This window comes from Hylobates moloch, unplaced genomic scaffold (assembly GCF_009828535.3).
Source record: "Hylobates moloch isolate HMO894 unplaced genomic scaffold, HMol_V3 SCAFFOLD_15, whole genome shotgun sequence".
In the NCBI taxonomy this organism is placed as follows: domain Eukaryota; kingdom Metazoa; phylum Chordata; class Mammalia; order Primates; family Hylobatidae; genus Hylobates; species Hylobates moloch.
In genome coordinates, this window is record NW_026652290.1 from 32714990 (window position 1) to 32740565 (window position 25576).

Consider the following 25576-nt stretch of genomic DNA (forward strand, 5'->3'; position numbering starts at 1 on the left):
CTTAAACTAAATCTCAAACCCTATACAAAAAATAATTGGTCATATACTTAAATGTAAAATGTAAAAGCACACAATCTTTAGAAAAGAAATAGGAGAAAATCTTTTTACTAGGGGTTACGCAAAGAGTTCTTAGACATGAGAGCAAAAGCATGATTCACTAAAAAAACTAACAAATTGGGCTTTATCAAAATTAAAATATTTTTGCCCATGTTAAGAGAATGCAATGACAAGCTACAAACTTGGAAAACAGTCTCTGGAAATCATATATCCAACAAAAGAATTGTATCTAGAACATATAAAGAACTCTCAAAATATGACAAGAAAATCAACAACTCAATTAAAAAATAAACAAAATACTTGAACAGCAGACACTCATCAAAGAGGATGTAAGGATGGCAAATAAGCACATGGCAAGATGCTCAACATCATTAGTCATTCGGGAAATGCAAATAAAAACCATGATGAGATATCACTCTACATCAATCAGGACAGCTATAAGGAAAAACCAGAAAAGCCAGCAACAATATCAGGTCCTAATAAGAATGAGGAGCACTGCATTTCTCACACACTGCTGGTGAGAATGTAAAATGGAACGGCCTCTCTGGAAAACAGTTTCTTATAAGGTTAAATATGCACTTACCATATGACCCAGCATCCTACTCTTGGGCATTTACTTTAGAAAAATGAAGACTTCATCCACAAATCTACATGAATTTTATAGCAGTCTCATTCATGATTGCTAAGACCTAAAAACAACCCACATGTCCCTGAACAGGTGAAAAGATAAACTGTGGTAGAAGCATACAATGGAATACTACACAGCAATAAAGAAGGAATGAACTATTGATATACACAGCTTGGTTGGATCTCAAAGACATAATGCTGAGTGAAGAAAGCCAGTCTCAAGAGGTTATAAAATGGCTGGGTGCAGTGGCTCACACCTGTAATCCCAGCACTTTGGGAGGCCGAGGCGGGCGGATCATTTAAGGTCAGGAGTTTGAGACCAGCCTGACCAACATGGTGAAACCCCATCTCTAGTACAAATACAAAAAAAAAAATCAGCCAGGCATGGTGGCAGGCACCTGTAGTCCCAGCTACTCAGGAGGCTAAGGCAGGAGAATTGCTAGAACCCGGGAGGCATAGGTGGCAGTGAGCCAAGATTACACCCCTGGACTCCAGCCTGGGTGACAGAGCGAGACTCTGTCTCAAAAAGAAAAAAAAAAAAAGGTTATAAATGTATGACTACATTTATGTAACATTCTTGAATAGACAAAACTATTTGGGCCACCAAATAGCCCTGTGTATTTTTAATCTTTTTGCTACAAAACGCACTCTTGTACAATAACATGAAATTCCCACACCCCCAAGAAATCATTAGAAAAATTATACAACATACCAGCTAGGCACGGTGGCTCACTCCTGTAATCCCAGCACTTCAGGAGGCTGAGGTGGGCAGATCACTTGAGGTCGGGAGTTCGAGACCAGCCTGACCAACATGGAGAAACCCTGTCTCTACTAAAAATACAAAATTAGCCAGGCATGGCCGGGCACGGTGGCTCATGCCTGTAATCCCAGCACTTTGGGAGGCTGAAGTGGGCAGATCACATGGTCAGGAGATCAACACCATCCTGGCTAAAACGGTGAAACCCCGTCTCTACTAAAAATACAAAAAATTAGCTGGGCGTGGTGGCGGGCACCTTTAATCCCAGGTACTTGGGAGGCTGAGGCAGGAGAATGGCGTGAACCTAGGAGGCGGGGCTTGCAGTGAGCTGAGATCGTGCCCCTGCACTCCAGCCTGGGCAGCAGAGCAAGACTCCATCTCAAAAAAAAAAAAAATTAGCCAGGCATGATAGTGCATGCCTGTAATCCCAGCTACTCAGGAGGCTGAGGCAGGAGAATCACTTGAACCTGGGAGGCGGAGGTTGTGGTGAGCCGAGATTAAGCCATGGACTCCAGCCTGGACAACAAGAGTGAAATTCCATCCCCCACCACCGCACCCCCCCCCCAAAAAATTATACAACATACCATAAATTAAATGTGAGTAAAATCACCCATCAACATGAAACAAAACCCACTGAAGATGTGGTGCCGCCACTCACAGGGATTTGTCTGGGGGCTGCCCTGCTGGGGAGGGGTGCACACAGAATGGGGCAGTCAGAAGAGCATTGAAGGCACACAGTCTGCAGCCTGGGGGCCAATCCTGCTTTCACCATGGCCCCCTGTGCCTCAGTTTCCTCACCTTAGATTCCACTAGTAACTACTTTTTAGGGTTGTTGTGCCACTGGTGCATTAATACACACAAAATACAGGCTGGCCTATGCTACATGTTTGAGAAAGGTTAGCCACTGTCATCCCAGGGGCAGGTGTGAATGTAGTGACGTGGAGGCACTACAGAGAAATGTAGGCATTGAGTGAACGATGAGAGATGAATGTCTGAAACCGCCAACAATTGCACTAAGGTGTTGGGAATTGTGGGTAATTTTTTATTCTTTTACAGACTTCCTATAATGCAATCATCTTTCTTTTTGGGGGAAAAAGAGGAGGAAAATACTCAGCCCTGTCCATAATATTTTCTGTGTAGGACTAGGCCCCTCACCTCTTTGGAAGAGTCCTGGTGATTTTATAACAGCTGTGTGATGCAGCTGCAGCTTCCTGTGTCTACAGTTAGTACTCATGCTGGTGAAAGACAAGTGCATTCTCATGGAAGAGAACAGGAGTACATGTGGGCATGGGGCCGGGGGGAACTGGAAAAAAGAAAGGGGGCCACTCTCCTGTCCTGATCACTTAAACTGTCCCTAGGAAGAAGAGAAAGAGTAAAAGGGGGAAAAAAAGCAAAGCAAAAGTCCCCTCCCCTCCATCACACACAGGTGTAAGATACCAATAACGGCAGCTGGAAGTAGAAAAGGAGGCTCCAGCATGTGCTGACTCTAAATTGGGTCTCACATTTTTGCCTATTTGTTTCAGCTTTCCCAAATTTTAAATAAAGGGCTGTTTCTACAGATTGACCTGTCTCTTGGGATGAGGACTAGTGTTTTTATAAGCCGACTTCCCCATGAAGGCCCTCAGTTGTCATTCTTGTCATCATGGTTCACTGTAACTCTATCAGTCACCTGTGACCTGTGGTTATTAAGCTCATAAGTTACCAGAGGTCGGGGCACTTCAGTCTGAGGTTCTGCTTCTCTCTAGTTTCTCCATGCTGGAAGGATTCAGGGCAGGGGTTGCTGCCCCTCTTAGGGGCACTGCTGAGGCAAGCATGCTGGCCTACCAATTCCCAACACATCTTCTGATCCTGAGGATGGATAGGCTCATGATAAAGAGAAGATGAATGGAGTGAGCAAGTTCACCCTCAGTGAACAACTAGAAAGCAACTCCATGCAGCCTCCACGGGGGAACTGAAAGGCACCTTGCATCCAGAGATGTTACAATGAACAAGCCAAAAAGAGGGAACTCCAAAAACAAGAAGCTTCTCTGACAGCACATGGGGCCCAAACATCTTTTAGAAGGCACGTGGCTTCCCTGACATGAAGATGCTCAATGACTGGGTGTGGGGGGTGGGGGGCAAGTGAATGCACATCTCTGTGTGGCTTCCCTGACATGAAGATGCTCAGTGACTGATATGAGGGGCGGGGGGAAGGGAATGCACATTTCTCTGCACAATTCCTCCTTCTAAACGGCAGACCCCGCAGCATATGGGGCTTCATATTCCAATCACCATCTCTGATCTATCTGCCAACATTCTCCAGGTTACTGAAACGAAGAAGTCCTGGCCCTGCCACCATGAGGTTCTGCATCTGTGCACGGACACCACACCCCCAGTCTAGTTACCTTGCACACTTCCTGCCCCTGTGCCCCCGCTGGGCTCTGCCTGGCCCACTGGGCATTTGAGCCCCTGTGCTCCTGGTGCCCACAGCTCCCTCACTATGAATAACCAATTGTCTGTCTCCTGTTCTCCCCTTACTCACCACAAGCAGGTCAGCTCCATGGGGCAGGAACCGCATCTGTCATGTTCCCTCCAGTGTCCCCAGAGCTCAGTACCCATCTTAGAGTCAGCACTTGTTCACAGAGTGAACTAATGAATTTAATAAACCTTGTTTTTTTATTTTTTTCAGATGGAGTCTCACTCTGTTGCCCAGGCTGGATTGCAGTGGTGTGATCTTGGCTCACTGCAACCTCCGCCTTCCTAGTTCAAGTGATTCTCCTGCTTCAGCTTCCCAAGTAGCTGGGATTACAAGTAGATGGTGCCTGCCACCATACCTGGCTAATTTTTGTATTTTTTCATGAGAGATGGGGTTTCACCATGTTGGTCAGGCTGGTCTCGAACTGACCTCAAGTGATTCCCCCGCCTCAGCCTCCCAATGTGCTGGGATTACAGGCGTGAGCCACCGCACCTGGGCAGAACTTAATAAACCTCCTTTAGTTAATAATTTGTGAGTCCCATGGCACTGCTTCACTTGGAAAAGTGACCTGGCTGACCCTAGGCCACTGTCACCCCAGGTTTGTAGATACAGGGGAGTGTGCAGAACTCCACCACACTGGTGCTGCATGGGACATTACCCCCTCTGTGTTTTGTCTGCAGAGCCAGTGGGAGTGAGTTTTCATGGTCCCTAAGAACTAATTTCCTTGCACTTTCATCCTGTGGACTCATCAGACCATCAAGTAAGAGCAGCAAGAATTCTTTCCCGGAGCCATCACTGATGCAGTGAAGGAAGCAGTTGTTCCTAATTGCACTACTGCACTCAGCGGTCCTGATACTGATGGCAGCTAAAGGGACAAAGGTGGGGTGTGTCCAAGAATGCCAAGGTGTAGACTGGGTGGTTCGGTTCCTTCCCAGGACCTGTGGTTTCTTACAGCTGTGATTAAGGGCAGTGATGATCTGGAGTGACTTTTGCCCTTTTGCCCAGTCAGAGAATGACTGTTGACAGAGGCCAGCCACACCCTGTTCCCACACGTGTCCCAACCAGAACCCCGCAGGATCGCTGCCTTTTGCAACAGAGAAGATGCATGCAAGGCAAGAAGGGGCGTCCTGTTTAGCTGGGCACGTAGTCAGGACACACACCGCCTGCTTGCAGTCCACCGTTTGTCCACAAAACATAACAGGAGGATACTGTTTTTGTTTCAGATAAGGAGGCCTAGGAAATGAAAGATACAATGTCCCCAGTGGCTATGATTCCTCAACGCTACAGCCCTTGAAGTCAATACTGAAAATTGACCCTGAAGAAAGGCAAGTGTCTCCGTGGTCCTAAATTTCCTAGATGATCCGTAACTGCCTCTACAGCTACATCCAAAATTCCCAGGGCTTCACAGTGCTTATGGCGGGTAAGTCAACATAGGGAGTAAAATGTTACAAACATTTTTCAGAATGTCAGTTGTGCAGTCTTCTTGGGTCACCAACACTTCTTCAAACGTTGAAATCCAGAATGAGCTCTGTAAAATTTCTTTTAGGAGAGCCACCTTCAATGGCCTTCCCACAGTCTGCAAGCTCTGGGGAGTATGCGGCCATGAGGGGTGTGAAGTGCAGAACCAGGAGCCTGGGCCACCCAACTCAAGTTGGTAAGACTTTGTCCATAAGACTGCGCACACAGCCACTTAGCCCACCATAAAGCAGGATAATAACACCTGGAGCAGGCCTGCTGTGAGGACAGACCCCACATTTCAACCCTGGACACACAGGGAGCACCAAACAAACGTCAATGTCCTCTCCTTCCTGGCTTCACTTTCAAGATTAGATGATTTGGTTGTCCTGGCTAAGTCACATAAGCCCTGAGAAGCATTCAGGGGTAACACAAGGAGATCATTACCTTTGGTCCTGTCTCCAATCGGGAATAAAGTAAGTAAGTATGCAGGTCCCCGTATTTCATGAAGGGTAAAATTACCATGGGCTTTGGGATGCCTTGAGAACTCATTTCTATACATACACCTGAAATTACAAACACAGCACCAGTTACAAAGAGCCCTTGTTACTGTGACCAGAAAAGCCCTGGTGGACCACTGGACAAACTGAAGCCATGTGTTACCAAGTTAACAGTTTGAAAAAACCAAGAGCACCTAACTCGCACTCTGTTCTAGAAAATGGAACACGCACAGGGTCCACTACTGGTATTTTTTTCCCCCTTTCAGATTAATGAGGGCATGAGGGCTGTCACAAATTAAACTGTAACAAGTATAGCCATCTAGAAACCTAGGAATTTCTGTTAGACTGAGTCTGAGGGGTAGTGACCCCATAAGATTTTTGTTTCAGATAAGGAGGTCTGGGAAATGAAAGACACAACATCCCCAGTGGCTATGATTCCCTAACACTACAACCCTCTAAGTCAATACCGAACTAGTACTGAACTAGGGCGAACTAGTTTCATGTGATAGATATTTAATCACGTGAAGAAGTCTACTGCAAATGCTTAAACTATTACAATAACTTTGAAGGGCTATAGGTAAAATTCACATCCCTAAATTTTAACAGTTTTGCAAAGGAGAAACTACAATATCATTTATCATGGAATCTGAGAGCCGGAGGCTGTCACCTGATCCCATGCTTGCAAAGCTCCTGCACTCTGTGGTGTGATCACAAAGTGCAATTGTTCTCATAGTCCGCTAAAGCCAATAGCAGTGAATGAATAACAGTAGCTTATCTGACATAATACTGTATACAAACATTGATTTTCACATCTCTCTGCAGTGTCAATCATATAAAACTTTGAAAGATCCCAAAAGAATTTAGCATGTATCCAGTCACAGGATGGCAAAACAAAAACAAAAAACCAAGGTCAGCAGAAAATTCAATTATTTCCAGGTTATTCTTCTCTCTTGGGACAGAGCCACTTACACAGCATCCACTCCATACTTAATCTCCTCTTTTGTAATTTTTGGCTAATGGAGCTGCAAAGCCAAATTACGTTAAATCATGTTCTACGGAACTGTTAAATCATATCCCATGAAATCATCAATGTATCATGATCTTAAGAAATCAGTACTTTCAAACAGGTTAATAAATTATTTCTCAAAGATAAACCTACGGAATTTGTCTACTTTTTCAGCTTTATCCCACTGCTATCTAACTCATGTATAACCTTAAATTAATAAAAATTATAACACAACCACCTCTGTGTCTTGCCTTTGAGTAACTGAGGATAATTCATACTCTCCTAGAATTCTGTGGAAAACTCAAATCATTCCTGAGCCCATCAGTGTCCAGAAAATGCAAACTCATTATTACTATCAGCCTCAGAAAACATCATTATGAAGAAAAGTCTGGGTGAAAACCTCAATGTTATAAGTTATGTTGGGGTTATACAAAGTGCAAACTTATGTACACCAGAGATTTTTTCCTTTGGCACAGAGCAGATCAGCAGAGCCCTCCTGGCCACCCACTCCCACATTTCTCGGAAGTACCTAGAAGTCGAATGACATTTGGGTGGCTGAAGTCTTTCATGCACGCTGCCTCACTGAGAAACTCCTCGATCTCCCGCTGTGAAAAGTTGTCCACTAAAGGAGAAAATAGAAAAGGTTAAGTATGGATAATTTACTCAATTAAGGGGAGCGGGTGGGCAACAGCAATTCTGTTCTCTAAAACCCAGGTCAGGAAGAGATGAAACTATAGAGACAGGAAACAGATGAGTGGTTGTCAGGGTCTAGTAGGCTAGAGGAGATAAGAGGGGAGCAAACAGGCAAAGCACAGGGAACTTTTGGGGCCAAGAAATAATTCTGTATGATACTGTAATGATGGATGCATGACACTACACATTTGTCAAAACCCACAGAGCTGTACAACACCAAGAGTGAACCCTAATGTAAAATATGGACTCTGGTTAATAATAATGCATCAGTATGGGTTCATCAATTGCAAAAAATGCAGCTCACTAATAAAAGACATTAATAATAGGAGAAATTATGTGTGTCAGGAGGGGACCTATGGGCATTCTCTGTACTTTCTGCCCAATTTTTCTGCAAACCTGAAACTGCTCTAAAAAGTTGAAGTCTAACGGTAAAGAAAAAAAGTTCCAAAAAAACCCCAAAACCAAAACAAAGAACAATTCTAACTGATCTGTTGCAATTATATTTGCTTTTTTTTAAAAAAAGAAAGAACCCCACACCTCTCTGTTTCTATTGGTGTATGTCCTGCAAGTCTGGTGGCTCAACCATGCCTTGTGAGTTGGATGCATTTTCATACCAAGTTTTTTGAATTAAATTGGCTTAAGAGAGACATTTAAAATTCTGTATTATGCTAAGTGAAATAAGCCTGTCACAAAAGGATGAATACTCCATGATTCCACTTATATGAAGTACCTAGAGAGTCAAAATCAGAGACAGAAAATAGAATAGTGCTTGCCAGGGCTGGGGAGAGAGGGTAGTGGGGAGTCATTGTTTGGTAGGTGTAGAGGTTCAGTTTTGCAAGATGAAAAGTCTTGGGGCCGGGCGCGGTGGCTCACACCTGTAATCCCAGCACTTTGGGAGGCCGAGGTGGGTGGATCACGAGGTCAGGAGATCGAGACCATCATGGCTAACAAGGTGAAATCCCGTCTCTACTAAAAATACAAAAAATTAGCCAGGCATGATGGCGGGTGCCTGTAGTCCCAGCTAGTTGGGAGGCTGAGTCAAGAGAATGGCGTGAACCCAGGAGGCGGAGCTTGCAGTGAGCCGAGATCATGCCACCGCACTCCAACCTGGGCCACAGAGCGAGACTCCGTCTCAAAAAAAAAAAGAAAAGTTTTGGAGATGGATGGTAGTGATGGTTGTATAACATTTTGAATATGGTTCTTAATACCACTGAATTGTACACTTAAAATGGTTAAGATGGTAAATTTTATATTATATATATGTTGCCACAATTAAAAACAAACAAATAAAACAAAAAGTCCGGCTTGCTTTAGGGAATTTGTGTTAACAGGGTATAACTACTGATTAAAATCATGCATGAGGGCATCTAATGCAGTGTCTGTACCATCCTATGGGCTTAATATATATTAATCTTCTTTCTACTGAAGGAAATTTAGAAAAATTAAAAAAAATTCTAATTAAAAAAAAAAATCTATACATCTGCAAAAATTTGCCCTCACCTTTTGCTGCAAACAACCAGGTGGGGGAATAGAGGGGTAGGGCTCTGCCTGCAGACTCTTCCCCAGGGGTCCAACCTGCAGGTAAATGTACCTGAGCCTGGGGATTTTGAAGCTAGAGATTATTCTCTCAATCTTTGACAATTAGCAGGGGTGTAATCCCTATGCAAGTTACCCTAATGAAATTAAATAACTGCAGAGTCAAGCCAGAGAAAAAGTGGGTTCCAGGCCCAGCTCCTCCCACCAGGCCTCCTAATATACCTGCTTTATATCCCTAATAGGGATGATGGAAGGACTCCCCACAGATGCACTGTGAGGCTCAGATAAAATCATACAAGAGGCAGGAATGGTGCAGAATATGGCTCAGTGCTTGGTTCAGCTCCAGTGAGTATTCTAACTTCAGGGTGTTTTAGCTTCGCTTCTGCGGGCTAGTTCCTGAACCTCCTTTTTAGTTATGTTCATTTTCTCTTCCTGTTGTCCTGATGAAATACAGGAATAACTGCAATGTCCTTTGGCTAACAGTGAGTATCACATAAATATTAGTCATTATGGTCTATTTAAAAAGAAAAAGTACTGGTTCATGTGACTTGTTGGTTACTGTGGTTCCTTTTTATAACTGAATTAAGCTTCAGCCTCCAGGCCAGGCGTGGTAGCTCACAGCTGTAATCCCAGCACTTTGGGAGGCCGAGGTGGGCAGATTACTTGAGGCCAAGAGTTCAAGACCAGCCTGGCCAACATGGTGAAACCCCATCTCTACAAAAAAATACAAAAATTAGCCAGGCATGATGGTGCGTGCCTGTAATCCCAGCTACTCGGGAGGCTGAGGCAGGAGAATTGCTTGAACCCAGAGGCAGAGGTTGCAGTGAGCTGAGTTCATGCCACTGCACTCCAGCCTGGGCGACAGAGCGATACTCTGTCTCAAAAAGAAAAAAATAAATAAACTTCAGCCTTTTCATTTAAGAGTCTCAGTACATGCTTATAATCTAACTTATGCTTTAATGTCCAGTAAATAGTGGATTTAAATTTTAGGAAGAATCCAATTTTACTTTATTCTCTGATTGAAAATAGTATTGAATAGGTACAAGGGGTTAATAAGGAAGCAACATCAAGAATATTGACAAACTGAGCACCAAATAATCTCCATCCATGATTCATGATGAAGACTGGGTGAAATGCCACATGACCACGACCTATTTTCTAAGTTCCCCAGTGATAGGCCATGACCAGCCAGACACCTATAGAATCAAACTTATACAGCTGTGTGGCCCCAGCTCCAGAAATGCACTTCCTGGAAGAAGGACACGGAGAGGAAATGCTACCTTGCTCTGCCAGTGAAATCTGGTCATCTTATGGTAATGAAGAAGCCCAGCACAACCTGCCCCCTTTCTAGCTATTTCAATTAGACAGGTCAGCAAGTCACTATAGTTTCCTTACCTATATAGATTTTAGGCTGGGTGAGGTGGCTCATGCCTGTAATCCCAGAACTTTGGGAGGCCAAGGCAGGTGGATCATTTGAGGTCAGGAGTTTTGAGACCAGCCTGGCCAACATGGAGAAACCCCATCTTCTCTACTAAAAATTCAAACATTTAGCCAGGTGTGTTGGTGGGTGCCTGTAATCCCAGCTACTCAGGAGACTGAGGTGGAAGAATCACCTGAACCCAGGAGGGGCAGGCTGCAGTGAGCCAAGATGGCACCACTGCACGCCAGCCTGTGTGACACAGTGAGACTCCATCTCAATTTAAAAAAAAAAAAAGTATTTGAGAGGGCCTAGACTGCATAGATTTTAGAGTGCCCTAACTGGCATCTACCACTATTTTTGTCAACACTGTAATTTGTTCTCCTCCATACTGACATCAAAGTGAACCTTCTGGAATTTAACCTGCTCTATTCTTCATTTGGTTAAGAATTTTTTTTTGAGACGGAGTCTCACTCTGTCGCCCAGGCTGGAATGCAGTGGTGTGATCTTGGCTCACTGCAACCTCCGCTTCCCAAGTTCAAGTGATTCTCCTGCCTCAGTCACCTGGGATTACAGGTGTGTGTCACCACGCCCGGCCAATTTTTGTATTTTTAGTGGAGACGGGGTTTTACCAAGTTGGTCAGGCTGGTCTCAAACTCCTGACCTTGTGATCTGCCCGCCTCAGCCTCCCAAAGTGCTGGGATTACAGGCGTGAGCCACCGCGCCTGGCTAGTTAAGACTCTTAATAGTGCTCTACTCCTTGCAGGATAAAGCAGGTTCTTGGCTATGACTTACAAGACTCTCCCTGCCCCACTGCTGGCTCTCTTCCCAGCTTGCCTGGAAGTTCTAGCTTATGATAGCAACTCTTCATATGCCTTGACCAAATATTTCTCCTTTTTCTGGGGAACTTACTTGCCAGGCAGCCCACAGCTTCCTCAGGGCCATGCAATCATCCTCAAATGAGGAAGTGGCCCCACCACACTAGACAGGTCGGCCAGAACAACCCCTGGGGTCAGATGTTGCCATCAGATCACCCCTGCCTCAGCAATTGATGCTCTACTTTGGAGTTGTTAGCTCTACTAGATGAGAGTGAGAGAGAGACAGTGAAAGAACGAGAGAGAGCAAGACGGAGAGTATGTATGCATAGGCATGCAGGAGTTAGTAAAAATAAAAAATGTTATTGCCTTGAGTATAAAGAATATGTAATGCAGGCATGAAGAGCTCATTATAGTAAGTCCCCCTTGGTGACCAGTGTTCCACATTGCCTTCTGGCCCACTGGCAACTGAGATTGTGACATATGGCCTCATGGAGCACCCAATACTGAAGCAACTGCCCACCCCAGAAGAACGGGATTCATCATTGATAACTCACACTTCATGGTCTTCACTGCCACTTTCTGAGAGGTCCCATCTTCCTGCTTAAGATTTCCTTCCATTACAGACCCAAACTCTCCTGTGAAGTGAAAGAACACCTGTATGGACACTGTGCAAACTCTCCCCTGACCACAGAAATGCTACAGTGCCAGAGCTGCTGGTCTCATGTGTTATGAGAGCAACTCACCCACAGGCAGCCAGGCAGAGCCTGCCCAGGCCACCCACATCGCAAACCAGGGCGATGCACCACGCTCTAGTCTCCTGCTTGTCACGAGCTTGGGTGGCTTGGGCCTACCTTTGCTCATCACTTTATTAAGCATTATAACCAATCCAAGACACTTAGAAGAGAATATGAAAAATATTATTGAAGTTTTTAAAGCACAAACTCTTAATACCATTATCATTCATCCTAAGAACAACTCAACAAGTTAAATATGTATTTTCATTTTTGTTCCTAATTAGAAAGGTGCCAAGAACAATGAACTTAAGAATTAGAGGAATAAGCTTAAAGTACATAGGAAACTAATCAATGAATTACATGCTTTTCAATGAAGAAAGAATATTTTTCAAGGACCTGTATGTGCTAGGCATTGAAGAGAATCTTTTCATTTGCCAGATCTGAGTTTCAAAAATCAACAGTCTATCATTTTAAATAATAAAATATAACTATCCATAGTATAACTCAGAGTCCTAAGATGGTATTTTATTTAATAAATACATGTTAAAGAATTATTCTAAACTGCTTACCTTCGCCCAGAATTTTTCCAAGAATTAGAAGATTCCTGTCAATCACAACATCTTCTAGTTTATTTTGTAGTTCCTCGCTGACTCCCAAGCTACGTACTGAAAAAGGAGTAACACAGTATGTACAAAAATTGTCAGTGTGTTTTCTTTCACTTGATAATTAAAATGAAATAAAGTCCTGTATAATAAAATATTCCTTATTTATTTATATATTTATTGAGCCGGAGTCTAGCTCTGTCGCCAGGCTGGAGTGCAATGGCGTGATCTTGGCTCACTGCAACCTCTGCCTCCTGGGTTCAAGCGATTCTTGTGCCTCAGCCTCCCAAGTAGCTGGGACTGCAGGCACGCACCACCACACCCAGCTAATTTATGTATTTTCAGTAGAGACAGGTTTTATCATGTGGGCCAGGCTGGTCTCGAACTCCTGATCTCAAGTGATCTGCCCACCTCGGCCTCCCAAAGTGCTGGGATTACAGGTGTGAACCACCGTGGCTGGCCCCTTTTTTCATTTTGTATCTATTATTTCTCTCCCCAAAATGCCAGTAATAAATTTTCCTACTTTATGATGATTAAACTAAGTATAATGAATCCTTCAGGGCAAGGTTAATTCTGAAGAATTACAAAAATCAGAACCATATTTCTCTTCCTGTTGTGTGGTAGCAGCAGCTGGCAAACAGCTTCACGTAGGGGTGGTTTGCCTTTGACTTAAAGGGGTAAGGAAGATAAGTCAATAGGTACTTTCTAGTGAATTCTTTACTATTAATATTATACCCTTAACTACAGTACACAAAAGAACCACACCTCCCCTACCCTCCCATGCCACGGATGGAGTCTCACAAACCACAGGAAACATGTAGAGAATAAGCTCTTATTTTACATACTGTATATGAAACCTCATTATAACAGCATAGCAAGGGCTAAATTGAGCACTTTGAGGAATTGGAGAAAAAGATTTTCTATAATAAAATATATAATATAGTAAGGTATATAATAGATGTGCCGTGTTGGCAACAAGAGAAATTAACCAGAAGGGGACCAGTTCAACAACTCTTGGCAAATGACTCAGTCTGGCCCACAGTTAAGGCATGAACAAGCTCTTGAAAGAACAAAAAAAATGTGGATAATTAGGACACACTAGTTCTCAGAGAAAAAACTTTATCCAGTAGTTCTCCAATAAAGGAAAGAAAGTGGTCTCAATGACAAATTTTAAAATTTTAAATTAAAAAAAATTTGAGGATATCTAAAAGTCAAAACTTACAGACTAGAAAGGTAAAGAAATTAATAATATTCTACACCAAGCAAGGTTCTATTTCAAGCAACCTGTATTCTGTCATTCTTATGTATTTCCTTTATTGGGGGCAAGCATCCAGAAGCATGAATTTGTTAATATTTGCATGTCCTTTCTATACTTTTTCTGAAATTATTCAGGAACACTAGTATCTGTTTATTTCCACTGTTTAAACCAGAAGTCCCCACTCTCTTGATTCAGCAAAGCTCAAACCATAATTACTATAAAGCATGTTGGCAAATCATCCTCGGATTTGGTTGCCAGGAAAACAGGAAATGAGGCTTGAGATTATGTTTGCTAGTTAGAAGTTTTCTTTAAATCCCTGACCTCTACCCATCTTCTGTCCCCTAGAAGGTTCCTCTTTTCTGCTACATTTCATGACATTATGAGTCCTTTTAACCCCAGGTCAAGCTTCTGATTGCAGTAAATTAGCCCGCAGAGCTGTGCATGGCAATGTCTGACTATCTACTTGCTGCTTTTAAAGACATTTTATACATTAAAAATATCCATTCTTGTTTGACACCTTTGGCTTTTGTTAGAAATCTGTCTGTTGTTCTTTCTTTGTTCTCAACTATTTTAACTTTTGCCAAAAAGGGAAATGAAAGTCAACTTACAGGTAAGTTCAATGGCTCGCCGACAGAAGGATTTCTTTGCTATATAATTCACCACTAATTCAGAATCCTCCTCTGTGAATGCATTCCTGGGTGAATGAAAACAAAGATACTTCACTATAAAAACAGGGCTAGTGGGGCAGGCGCTGATTCCATAAGGATGCTACAGAGCTTCCCCTTTTCAACGGGCTCTTCTACAGCAAAAGCTTTCCCCCTAGAAGAAACGTGTTTCTTTCCTTTGATTTATTTTAGACTTACTTGGCAATATTGAAACTACTCTAGCTAGGTACCATCAAGAACAGAGAATAACAGATAAGCTCCCAGTGGCCAAAGCTGTAACAGTCTGAGCAAGAAACTAAAGTAATACTAGACTATGAGTATAAAATGAATATCCATGAGTCTATACTTATGAAAATATGATTGAACGAATGAATGGAAGAAAAGACACTGATCTCCTGTGGTGAAGAATTCCAAATATTTTATGTAGCTAGTAAGGGGTGGAGGGAGTTAAACCCTCATGCTGTCAGTATGGGCTATGCATAGTGACTTGCTTCCAAAGAACAGTAGGGAAAGGGAGAAAAAATAACTTCATGGTAGAGAAACCCAGCAAATACTACTTCAGCCAGGTGATCAATGTCAACATCAACAGTGATAAATCATGTCAATACGCACCCTTGATAAGAAGTGATGACAGTGGCACTTTAATTCTGTGCTCCTCCTCTCAATCACCCATAACCCCTGCTCATTATCAGCAAAACATCGAACACATTGCAATAGAGGGGCATCTTACAAAACACCCGACTAACACTTCTGAAAACTGGCAAGATCATCAAAGACAAGGAAGGTCTAAGAAATGGCCACAGCCAAGAGAAGCCTAAGGAGATGTGACGACTGACTGTAAAATGTGGCGTCCTGGAAGGGACCCCAGAACAGAAAAGGGACATTTGGTGAAAATTAAGGAAATCTCAAGAAAGTAGAGATGTTAGTTAATGACAATGTATCAATATTGGCTCATTAACTGTAACAAATGTATTGTACTAAGACCCTGAGCCCAAGCTAAGCCATCATATCCCCTGTGATCTGCACCTATACACCCCAGATGGCCTGAAGCAACCAAAGATCCACAAAAGAAGTGAAAATAGTCAGTTCTTTTTTTTTTTTTTTGAGACGGAGTCTCGCTCTGTCACCCAGGGTGGAGTGCAGTGGCGTGATCTCGGCCATATAATCTGATTTTTTAAAAAATATAATGATTACATTTATGAGTAAAAATAAAAGTATTTTCATTTAAAAATGAGCTGGAAGGCCGGGCGCGGTGGCTCACGCTTGTAATCCCAGCACTTTGGGAGGCCGAGGCGGGCGGATTACGAGGTCAGGAGACCACGGTGAAACCCCGTCTCCACTAAAAATACAAAAAAATTAGCCGAGCATAGTGGCGGGCGCCTGTAGTCCCAGCTACTCAGAGAGGCCGAGGCAGGAGAATGGCGTGAACCCGGGAGGCGGAGCTTGCAGTGAGCCAAGATTGCACCACTGCACTCCAGCCTGGGCAACAGAGTGAGACTCCGTCTCAAAAAAAAAAAAAAAATGAGCTGGAAAGTGGTTTTACAAAAGCAACAAATGAATAGATCTTGCAGTAAGGATCCATGGGAACTGACTTTGGCATAGATAAAAATAACCTGTTACAAGTCTTTCATTTGTTTTAAGCTTCTGCTGAGTTTAATAGCTCCTGGAAATAGTTTTATTTCTAAATATTTGAAATAGTATTGTAATCTTGTTAATATATTTGCTGTACTCAGCAGCCCCACTTTTTGGTAATGTGGCATGTGCTGCTCTTTCTGGCTGGAATGCTCTTCTTCTCTCTCATCTAATGAACACCTGCTCTTTCTTCAGATCTTAGCTCTGGTGTCAGCCACTTCTGCACGAAGGCCTTCCTTGACTTTCTTAATGCAGCCAAATTTTTCTGACACATTCTTACCTCTTTATATAGAATTTATTACAGTTGCCATTTTTAACCTATTTTGTGACTGCTTGACTACTGCCTGACTCCCCATGAACTGTGAACCCCATGAGGGCAGGATTTTGTTCACCACTGTATTCCAGGCTACCACAGTGCCCAGTGCCTAGCAGGCCTTTAATACATATTAATGAGCTACTCTTGCAGCTTCTGCAGAGGTTCTCTGTACTTGTTTAATGATGAGCCCACATGTCACACCAAGATCCTGGGATGTATTTTAGTCAATTATATGTTCAAGATTTAGATCAGATTTTGTCCACTTCTTTAAAATAGTCATTCTTAGAATTCACATACTAAGGTATAACAATTGTAAGAATAGGCTTATAAAGACTAAAGTAACTGACCCCTAAGACTGGGATGAACACAAATAAAGGGTAGCCTGGCTGCCAATCTTAAGCCCTTCCCACACCTATGGCAAGTCTTGGAGCGAGTGGGATGTTCTAGTAGCATTCTGAAGGTGGAGCGATGAAAGAGGGAGGCTCAGCCCCCTCCAAAGTATAGCCATACACCCCTCACTCATTCTGTCCCACTCCAACCTGCCAACAACCCTCCTGGGTTCAAGCAATTCCTGTGCCTCAGCATCTAAAGTAGCTGGGATTACAGGCGTGTGCCATCATGCCCAGCTAATTTTTGTATTTTCTGTAGAGACGATATTTTGCCATGTTGGCCAGGCTGGTCTCAAACTCCTGACCTTAAGTGATCTGCCTGCCTCAGCCTCCCAAAGTGCTGGGATCACAGGTGTGAGCCACCGCACTCGGCCTATTTTTAAGGCTTCTAATAAAAGCCCTCACTTAACAGCAACCCAGTTTGAGTAGCAAAGGCCTACTGATACTCTTTTCTGTAAAGGAACCCTTTTCAGGGCTGGCTTTTGCTGGCAGCTGCTTCTGTAAACCATGGCGTAAGTCAGGAAGCTGCCTGAGCCCAGGGTACGCATAAGGCAGGGCAGCCATCTGGGAGCAATGTGAGCAGCTGGCCCAACAGGAAAGGCATAATCACTTGGTATAACAACCTTGTCAATATCAGTGGGCAAACATTTTTAGCTGGGAAACTTACCCAAACTTTGTCTCCTGGACTCTTTTTCTGATGGCCAAGGAGATGTATAAAACCAACCCAATCAAAATAAATCCACAAAAGCAGCCAAAGATGATGAGCACAGGATCTGCGTTGCCAGGCGCCGGAGTTGAAGAGGGGGCATAATCTACCCAACCTGGTAAAATACCAATAGATCAGTCATGGGTTTGAAATATATGAGAAACATTGGCTTGTAACAGGGAAAAACAAATAGTCAAAGCTTTCAGAACTCAGTTAAATCTTTTATAATCTACAAATATAGGCAGGCCTCACTTTGTGTAAGCTGAGATCATGCAAAGAGATCTTAATAATTGATGGGAAACTAGCGTGATTTACTCATTCTACAACATATACATAGATCAAAATGTCACATTGTACTCCACAGGTATATACAATTTTTCAATTGTTAATTAAAAATAGTAATTTAAAAATCAATGAGAAAACTCATGTCAGTTATACATGTACAAGAAAATAAAAAAATTACAACTAATATTTACTTCTACTGTAGTTTAAAATGTTAGAAACATGAAAAATTAAAGTGTCATTTCTTTGTAAAAAACGATCGAGAGTAGGTTAAATAGTTTGCTTTCTAGTCATGTAACTTACGATACGGTGAAAATATAGTTTCTCTGTTTTGAAGAATTGTCACATTCCTTTCTAAGTTTGGATCGACTGCTAACTTTTTACCTTTTGTTCTTTCAATGTTGTAAAATATCTCCCAGTATTCCTTCAATGTTGTTTTCTCTGGGACATTTGGATCGACTGCTAACTTTTTACCTTTTGTTCTTTCAATGTTGTAAAATATCTCCCAGTATTCCTTCAATGTTGCTTTCTCTGGGACATTTTCAACCTTTTTGTCACAACCTCTTCATGTATGTGCATAAGTTCACCTTCACTAAGGACCGCTGGTTCACATCTAAAGTTTATTGGCGGGGGCAGTATCAACTTTCCACAGTCTTGTATTCAATTCAAATTTTACGTTGAACACCATCACTTTGCATTTCTTTACTGCCCTTTTACCTTTATTCACCGACTCCCTCTTTCAATTACCCATTTTTTGTAAAATGTCATGTGGGTTTGTCCCTGGGAGACAAGGAGGCAACAGAGCCACAAGGTGGGCACAAAAAGAATGACAAAGGCGCAGTGACCAATCACAACAGACTTTGAAAGAAATGACGCCATTGGTCATGTTAGGATGTGCATCTGTTATTTCTACAGTGATTGGTGGCCTGAAGAGCCAGCAGCCCGAGTTTATGCTTTATGCCATTATAGTTAATATAGAATGGTAACTAAAATTTGAACTATATTTTTGGGGAATGGGTGTTATTTACCTGTGATAATTGAAATTTGTGCATACTGAAGCCATGCAAGGTAAGGACTGCCTGCATAGCAAACATGGCTTCACCACGTTGGCCAGGTGGGTCTGGGACTCCTGACCTCAAGTAATCCGCCCGCCTCAGCCTCCGAAAGTGCCGAGATTATAGGCATGAGCCACTGCGCCCAGCCTAAACTTCGATTTTTTTAAGCTGTCCCTTTAGAATCAGAATCTCATTGTCTTTGTTCTTGTTTTGTTTTGTTTTGGAGATGGGGGTCTCGCTCTGTCACCCAGGCAGGAGTACAATGGCGTGATCTTGGCTCACTGCAACCTCCACCTCCTGGGCTCAAGCTATCCTCCCAAGTAGCTAGGACCACAGGCACATGCCACCACACCTTGTTAATTTTTGTTGTTGTTGTTATTTTAGATAGAGATGGGGTTTCACCATGTTGGCTAGGCTGGTCTTGAACTCCTGAGTTCAAGTGATCTGCGTGCCTTGGCCTCCCAAAGCGTTAGAATTACAGGCGTGAGTCACCACGTCCAGCCAGAATCTCAGGGTCGTTGAATTTCTACCAGGTAGACACATCTTGCCTCCCCATCACCAGTTACTAATGTTTCCCAGAAACTGTGCCTACGGGCTGCAGGAACGTAATATGGTTCCATTTCAGCACCAAAACGGAGAGCAAGTTTCAGGGTCACTGGGAACAGACAGGTGGGAACTCAAGCATCTGCTCACAAGTTCTGTCTGCTATTGGGTACAAAGGTCATGTTTGGCAAAAACTTAATGTATAAGCACACTGATCTAGATGCCTATGCATGGACTTTATGACAGCCGTTTAACATAAACAACCCAGGGCAGGTGAGAGTCAAACAAAGGTGGCTCCATTGGGTTATGGAGTGAGCACAGCACTTGGTTCACTTGGGGTACCACAGTGGCACCATGCCAAAGGACATTCCAGCAACATGCAAAAGCCAACACGCATGGCTGGGCATTTAGCTCAGTGGGCCCAGGGCAGTCTGAGGATGGCTTCCATAGGAAATATTTCATGTTCCGTGCAGACCAAAGCACAAAGCATGTTAAAAGGCTTGAATGGGTAAAAACATGGCAAAGCAGTACTGTTTGAAACACAGCAAAACAAGCAACAGCAAATAAACTGTCCCAATTGTAGACAGCTAAGGATTAGCTATATTGCCTGTCTAAAATTCACTTATGTACAGTATACATCATTGCAACCAAGTTCAATAAGTAAAGCCAAAGTTGGCATCTGAAAAGACTAATGGTAATAACTAACTTCCAAGTAAGTTATTACGATTAATAGTAACTATAGGAGGGACCTATGGGTATCAGCAGTTCTGTAAAGCATGTTATCATATCATATCTTTATCATTGGAAAAATTATTTTTGATTCTTATTTTTCCCTTTTTTTTTTTTTCTTTTTTTGAGACAGGGTCTCACTCTCTTACCTAGCTAGAGTACAGTGGTGTGATCATAACTCACTGCAATCTCTGCCTCCTGGGTTCAAGCACTTCTCCCACCTCAGCCCCCCAAGTAGCTGGGACAACATGCATGATCCACCATGCCCAGCAAATTTTAAAAATATACATATTTATCGTAGAGACAGGGTCTCACTATGTTGCTCATTGCCCAGGTTGGTCTCAAACTCCTCCTGCTTTTGCCTCCTGAAGTGTTGAGATAAGCCCAGCCTTATTTTTCATTCTTTAATCAGCCATCCATCCCCCAGGTTACTTTCTGGCAATCTGTTCACTGCCTGGACCATCACATCCTATCAGCCCTTACTGGGTATAGCTCTCACCGTGTGCAGGGATAAATATTTTCACTGGATCACTGAAGGGCCCAACTCCCCCTTTGGTGACGGCTGCAATCCTCACTGTGCACGTAGCATTGTGGACTTGAACAGAGATCTGAGCTCGGCTGCCATTCTGGCCAACTTCCTCCAAGAGCTCTTTCTGGAGACAGAGAGGAAAAGAGGAAATGAAAACACTGAGGTCGGGGCAAACTGTAGGCACATCTACAGTTCCTTCTGAGGGAAGCCATCCCACCCACGTCCAAGGCCAGAAGCCACACTTCCACAGCATTGCTTCCTCACTCAGGCCATGGCCAGTGGGACCAAAAGTCATGTAGGGACAGGATGCAACATCAAGTTTTGGGGGGGCGTTGGCAAGCTAGGGCCATGGGAGCATGGCACTTAGAGTGGTCCTAAAGAAGCTTCTGGAAGAGAGGGAGCACGTAGCAGATGCACCCAGATGGCAGAGCAAGCCTGACTCCTCGAGCCCTCGGTCCTCAGAACCACCCACAGCACAATACGCCAGTCACACTGTCCCTTGACATTGTCCACCTGACACCTGCCCTTGAACCGGCATGAGTGGGCTCCTGTTCCTTGAAATTATAAGAATTTTGACTAAAATCTACCTGGAAGAGGGCACTGACACTTTTTTTTTCTTTCAGTGTGACAAATGTACAACTTGCTCAATTTTCAAAACTCTGGTTTTACTTTTATTTGTATGTTACTTTAAAGTCACTGTCATTCAAACAAAGGGAAAAAAATAACCAGAACTAAGAGTTTATACAACACCTTCCTCCCCTTTTCCAACCCTCTATAATCATAATGTTCTCTGGCGTAGGAAACTAATTTTGCGTTTGGGCCAGCTTTTCAAATGGAAATTGTAGGGGTTGTGAAAGCTGAAATGAAGTTCTAGGAACATGTCTTTATCTCTGAATTTTGGAAATTTGATTTCAGAGACAGAAAGAGGTCTCAGGTCATGCAGGTCACAGATGTTACACGTCATCAATGAACAGCAAAGGCAGTGCTATTGGTAACTTTATTCCCTGGTCACTCACTCTCAAGCCAGTCACTTTCCTAGCAATGGGGAAGGATAGAACCATCTCAACCCTTAAGGAGAGAGCAGTCCATCATTCATGACCAAGGGGGCACCTGGGTTGGCCATCCAGAGGCTGTTTCTAAATTTAAACAAGCAGTGGACATCAGGAACCCAAAAATGTCCCCTGCAGAAAAAAACAAGTGGTTTTCTCCGCTCCCACACCACAAGAGTCAACACAGAAGGCTTCTGTGACCTCTGGTCACCAAGAAGTGTATGAGAATTTTTCCCTACCAAAAACCAATCAGTCAGTTCCACAGCAGACACCAGCTGGGCATTCTCCAACCCAGTTCAATTCCAACACTATCATCTGGAGATAGTGTCAGATCCCACAGGGTGAGGGCTCAGCCCCCAAGAGTCCCCCGAGTTTCAGACACAAATTACAAGCCCCAGGTAGTTTGACCTGTACTTCTGACCAGCTGGCTATAAATCAGGGACCCCATGACCCCCTCCTTGAGTTTGTTTAATTTGCTAGAGTGGCTCACAGAACTTAGGAAAAGATATTCACTGGTTTATCATTTTTTTCTTTTTTCTTTCTTTTTTTTTTTTTGAGACGGAGTCTCGCTCTGTCACCCAGGCTGGAGTGCAGTAGCGCTATCTCAGCTCGCTGCAACCTCCACCTCCCAGGTTCAAGCAATTCTCCTGCCTCAGCCTCCTGAGTAGCTGGGACTACAGGTGCACACCACCACGCCCAGCTAATTTTTGTATTTTCCGTAGAGACGGGGTTTCACCATGTTGGCCATGATGGTCTCGATCTCTTAACCTCGTGATCCACCCGCTTCAGCCTCCCAAAGTGCTGGGATTACAGGTGTGACCCACCGCGCCCGGTCACATGGGAAGGGGTGCAGAGCTTTCTGCCCGCCCTGGGTGCACAACCCTCTGGAAACCTCCGTGTGTTCCACTACCTGGAAGCTCTCTGAACCCCATCCTCATGGGCCTTTCATGGAGGCTCCATGATAGGCGTGATTGACAACCATGTAGAATTGTGATTGGACAAAAAAGGCATGATCTAGTACTAACAGACTGAGTGAGGAAACCCAACAAGGCCTATCTGTTCAGATTCTTCTTGGCCTCTCTGTGGGTGGCTCCTTCCTCTAGGGAATGGAAACAGGACTCCTTCCGAAATGTGAGTCTTAAGACTTCTAATCAGATGAGGTAGGTCAAAGAATTTCTTTATGGCTGAGGGCAGGGGAAAATTAGAGCCCTGCCTTGGGGAGACAAAGGAGTACATGAAAGGAGGGCAGGAGAAGATCAGCAAGAGAGATTCTGTTTTCTGAGGCCTAAAGTGCCCAAACATTATAACAAAAGACTGTCTTTCACCTTTAAAGCTCTGAAGCTACTTCAGAAACCAAGGACAAAAGGCCAAATACTTCAACAAAAGATATGCTTGTTGTTTCAGTCCCTTAGGAAACAACAAGGGCGATGGGAGTAATAAGCCAGGACCCCTGGAGGGAAAGCTCCCATCCACACACATTTTATATATATATTGTGTGTACACACACACCCAGACACACAGTATATCATAATATCACACCCCCAGACATGGGATGAAAGGTAAAATATGACCGTTAAGAATGTTGGCTTTTCTACCTCGCCGGACTCTGAGTCTAGGAGATTTGCCATAGACTTTTTTTGTTAATTAAGTGAACAAATTAATAATTAACCTTTTTTTAATATTCTGGTGATATCTTTTTCAGAAATAGAGCATTGGGCTGGGTGAGGTGGCTCACACCTGTAATCCCAGCACTTTGGGAGGCCGAGGTGGGCAGATAACCTGCGGTCAGGAGTTCGAGACCAGCCAGGCCAACATGGCAAAACTCCATCTCTACTAAAAATACAAAAATTAGCTGGGTGTAGTGGCATGCACCTGTAATCCCAGCTACTCGGGTGGCTGAGACAGGAGAATCGCGTGAACCCAGGACACGGAGGATGCAGTAAGCCAAGATCACGCCACTGCACTCCAGCCTGAGACTCCGTTTCAAAACAAGCAACAACAACAACAAAAAATAAATAGAGCATTGTATTTACTGCAAACTAGTTTTGATTATGAGTTAGTTGGTCATTCTGTGTTTAATTTGGGAGTGGGGCAGAAAATCATCAGGTAGAGTAACTCCATGGACCAAACCCCCACGGTCATGGAGCCCTTTGGTGACTCAGGCCATTGCTGAGACATAACCAACACATCTGCTTCACAGTAGACAGCTCCTCCAAAAGCCAAGCCTCACGCCTGATGCGGAACACTGGCCTGCTTCTGGCTGCGTGCTCAAATATGATTCCTCACTTAGGAGAGAATTATCTCAAAATAAGATGAATTACATGAAAGAATTAAATGAATAGAAGAATAGAAACCCCAACAAAAACAAATTATTCTTTTGGAAATAAACATTCAAGTAGGCTATAATACAGTTTGAGCATCCCATATCCCAAAATCTGAAATCTGAAATGTTCCAAAATCTAAAACTTTTTGAGCACTGACATGACACAAAGGAAATGCTAAGTAAATAAGTTGAGATTTAGGATGCTCAACTGGTAAATATAATGCAAATATTCCAAAATCAGAAAGAATCCACAATCTGAAACACTTCTGGTCCCCAGGCACTTTGGATAAGGGATACTTAACCTGTGTCTACTCACTTAAGGCCTATGACTCAGTAGGAAACCCCAGAAAGGTTACTTTTTAAATTTCCACTTCTTATTCTCCTGAGTTAACAAACGTGTAACAGTGCCTGGCCCAGAGCAAATGCTCCCACCATTCGATGATGGCCAGCATCAATAGCCGTTGCCATCATTCTGAATATCAAAGTATGACAAAGATGCTGGCCAGTGTTTATCAGTCACACATTTTGGAGATGGTCAAGGGTTATCATATTTTAGGGGTGGAATTATAATAAATGTTGCCATAGTGATTAGAAAGATATATGACATATATTTTAACAAAGGTTTAACAATTTTCTCTAAGGATATCCTTAAATGGTAACCTTAAATATAGTTTAAAAATGATTCATGTTTTTTAAAATGGATGTAATTTATCCATATTGTTTTGGTGCCAAGTATGTAAAGAACGGTGTGCCCCAATTCATATCCCCAAGTATTTAAGTCTGATTTTTCAAGTTGTCAGAGAAATCCACTAAAATCAGATGCACACAGGCGCTACCCCATGTGTATTATCTCTAGTGCTGTCAGGGTACAGATCACATAAGATGGGGCCATTTCCCTGGCATAAGGTGTTCTGGTCATGGGGTGCATGCCATGGGCCAACTGCATATTTTTCATTGAATGAGCTTTCATTTTTCACCAACACCAGGTTCATAGCCTCAAGGACTTAAACATCTGAAAGCATTTCCTGGTAATAAAGTCAGATTTATAATATGGCACTTGATTGCAACTTTACTTACATATAAGATAAGACACAGTGGATCTCGACAGTCAGGAAAGTAATAACACATCTTTGGAAAGTCAATTTGTTTTTTATCCTATGTGTCGCATTAGAGTTAGGCAGGGCAACTGCAGTGGTACTTGTTTTCAATGATCAAAGGCTTAAATATCCCCAACTACTCTATAAGAATTCACAACCCAGGCCAGGTGCGGTGGCTCATGCCTGTAATCCCAGCACTTTGGGAGGCCGAGGCGGGTGGATCACAAGGTCAGGAGATCGAGACCATCCTGGCTAACACAGTGAAACCCCGTCTCTACTAAAAATACAAAAAATTAGCCGGGCATAGTGGCGGGCGCCTGTAGTCCCAGCTGCTCGGGAGGCTGAG

The 25576-nt window shown here is 43.3% G+C and overlaps 1 protein-coding gene across 1 annotated transcript in view; it reads right to left on the bottom strand.

Moving 5' to 3' along the window:
• The window catches only part of MERTK (MER proto-oncogene, tyrosine kinase), a 129096-nt gene that overhangs the window by 15610 nt on the left and 87910 nt on the right, over positions 1-25576 (bottom strand). The window contains exons 9-15 of the mRNA XM_032179101.2: positions 20732-20885; positions 17585-17738; positions 14524-14609; positions 12625-12720; positions 11876-11956; positions 7387-7479; positions 5799-5917 (exon numbers count right to left, since the gene is read on the bottom strand). Coding sequence (XP_032034992.1) covers positions 5799-5917; positions 7387-7479; positions 11876-11956; positions 12625-12720; positions 14524-14609; positions 17585-17738; positions 20732-20885 — 783 coding nt within the window. The remainder of the gene's footprint in view (positions 1-5798; positions 5918-7386; positions 7480-11875; positions 11957-12624; positions 12721-14523; positions 14610-17584; positions 17739-20731; positions 20886-25576) is intronic.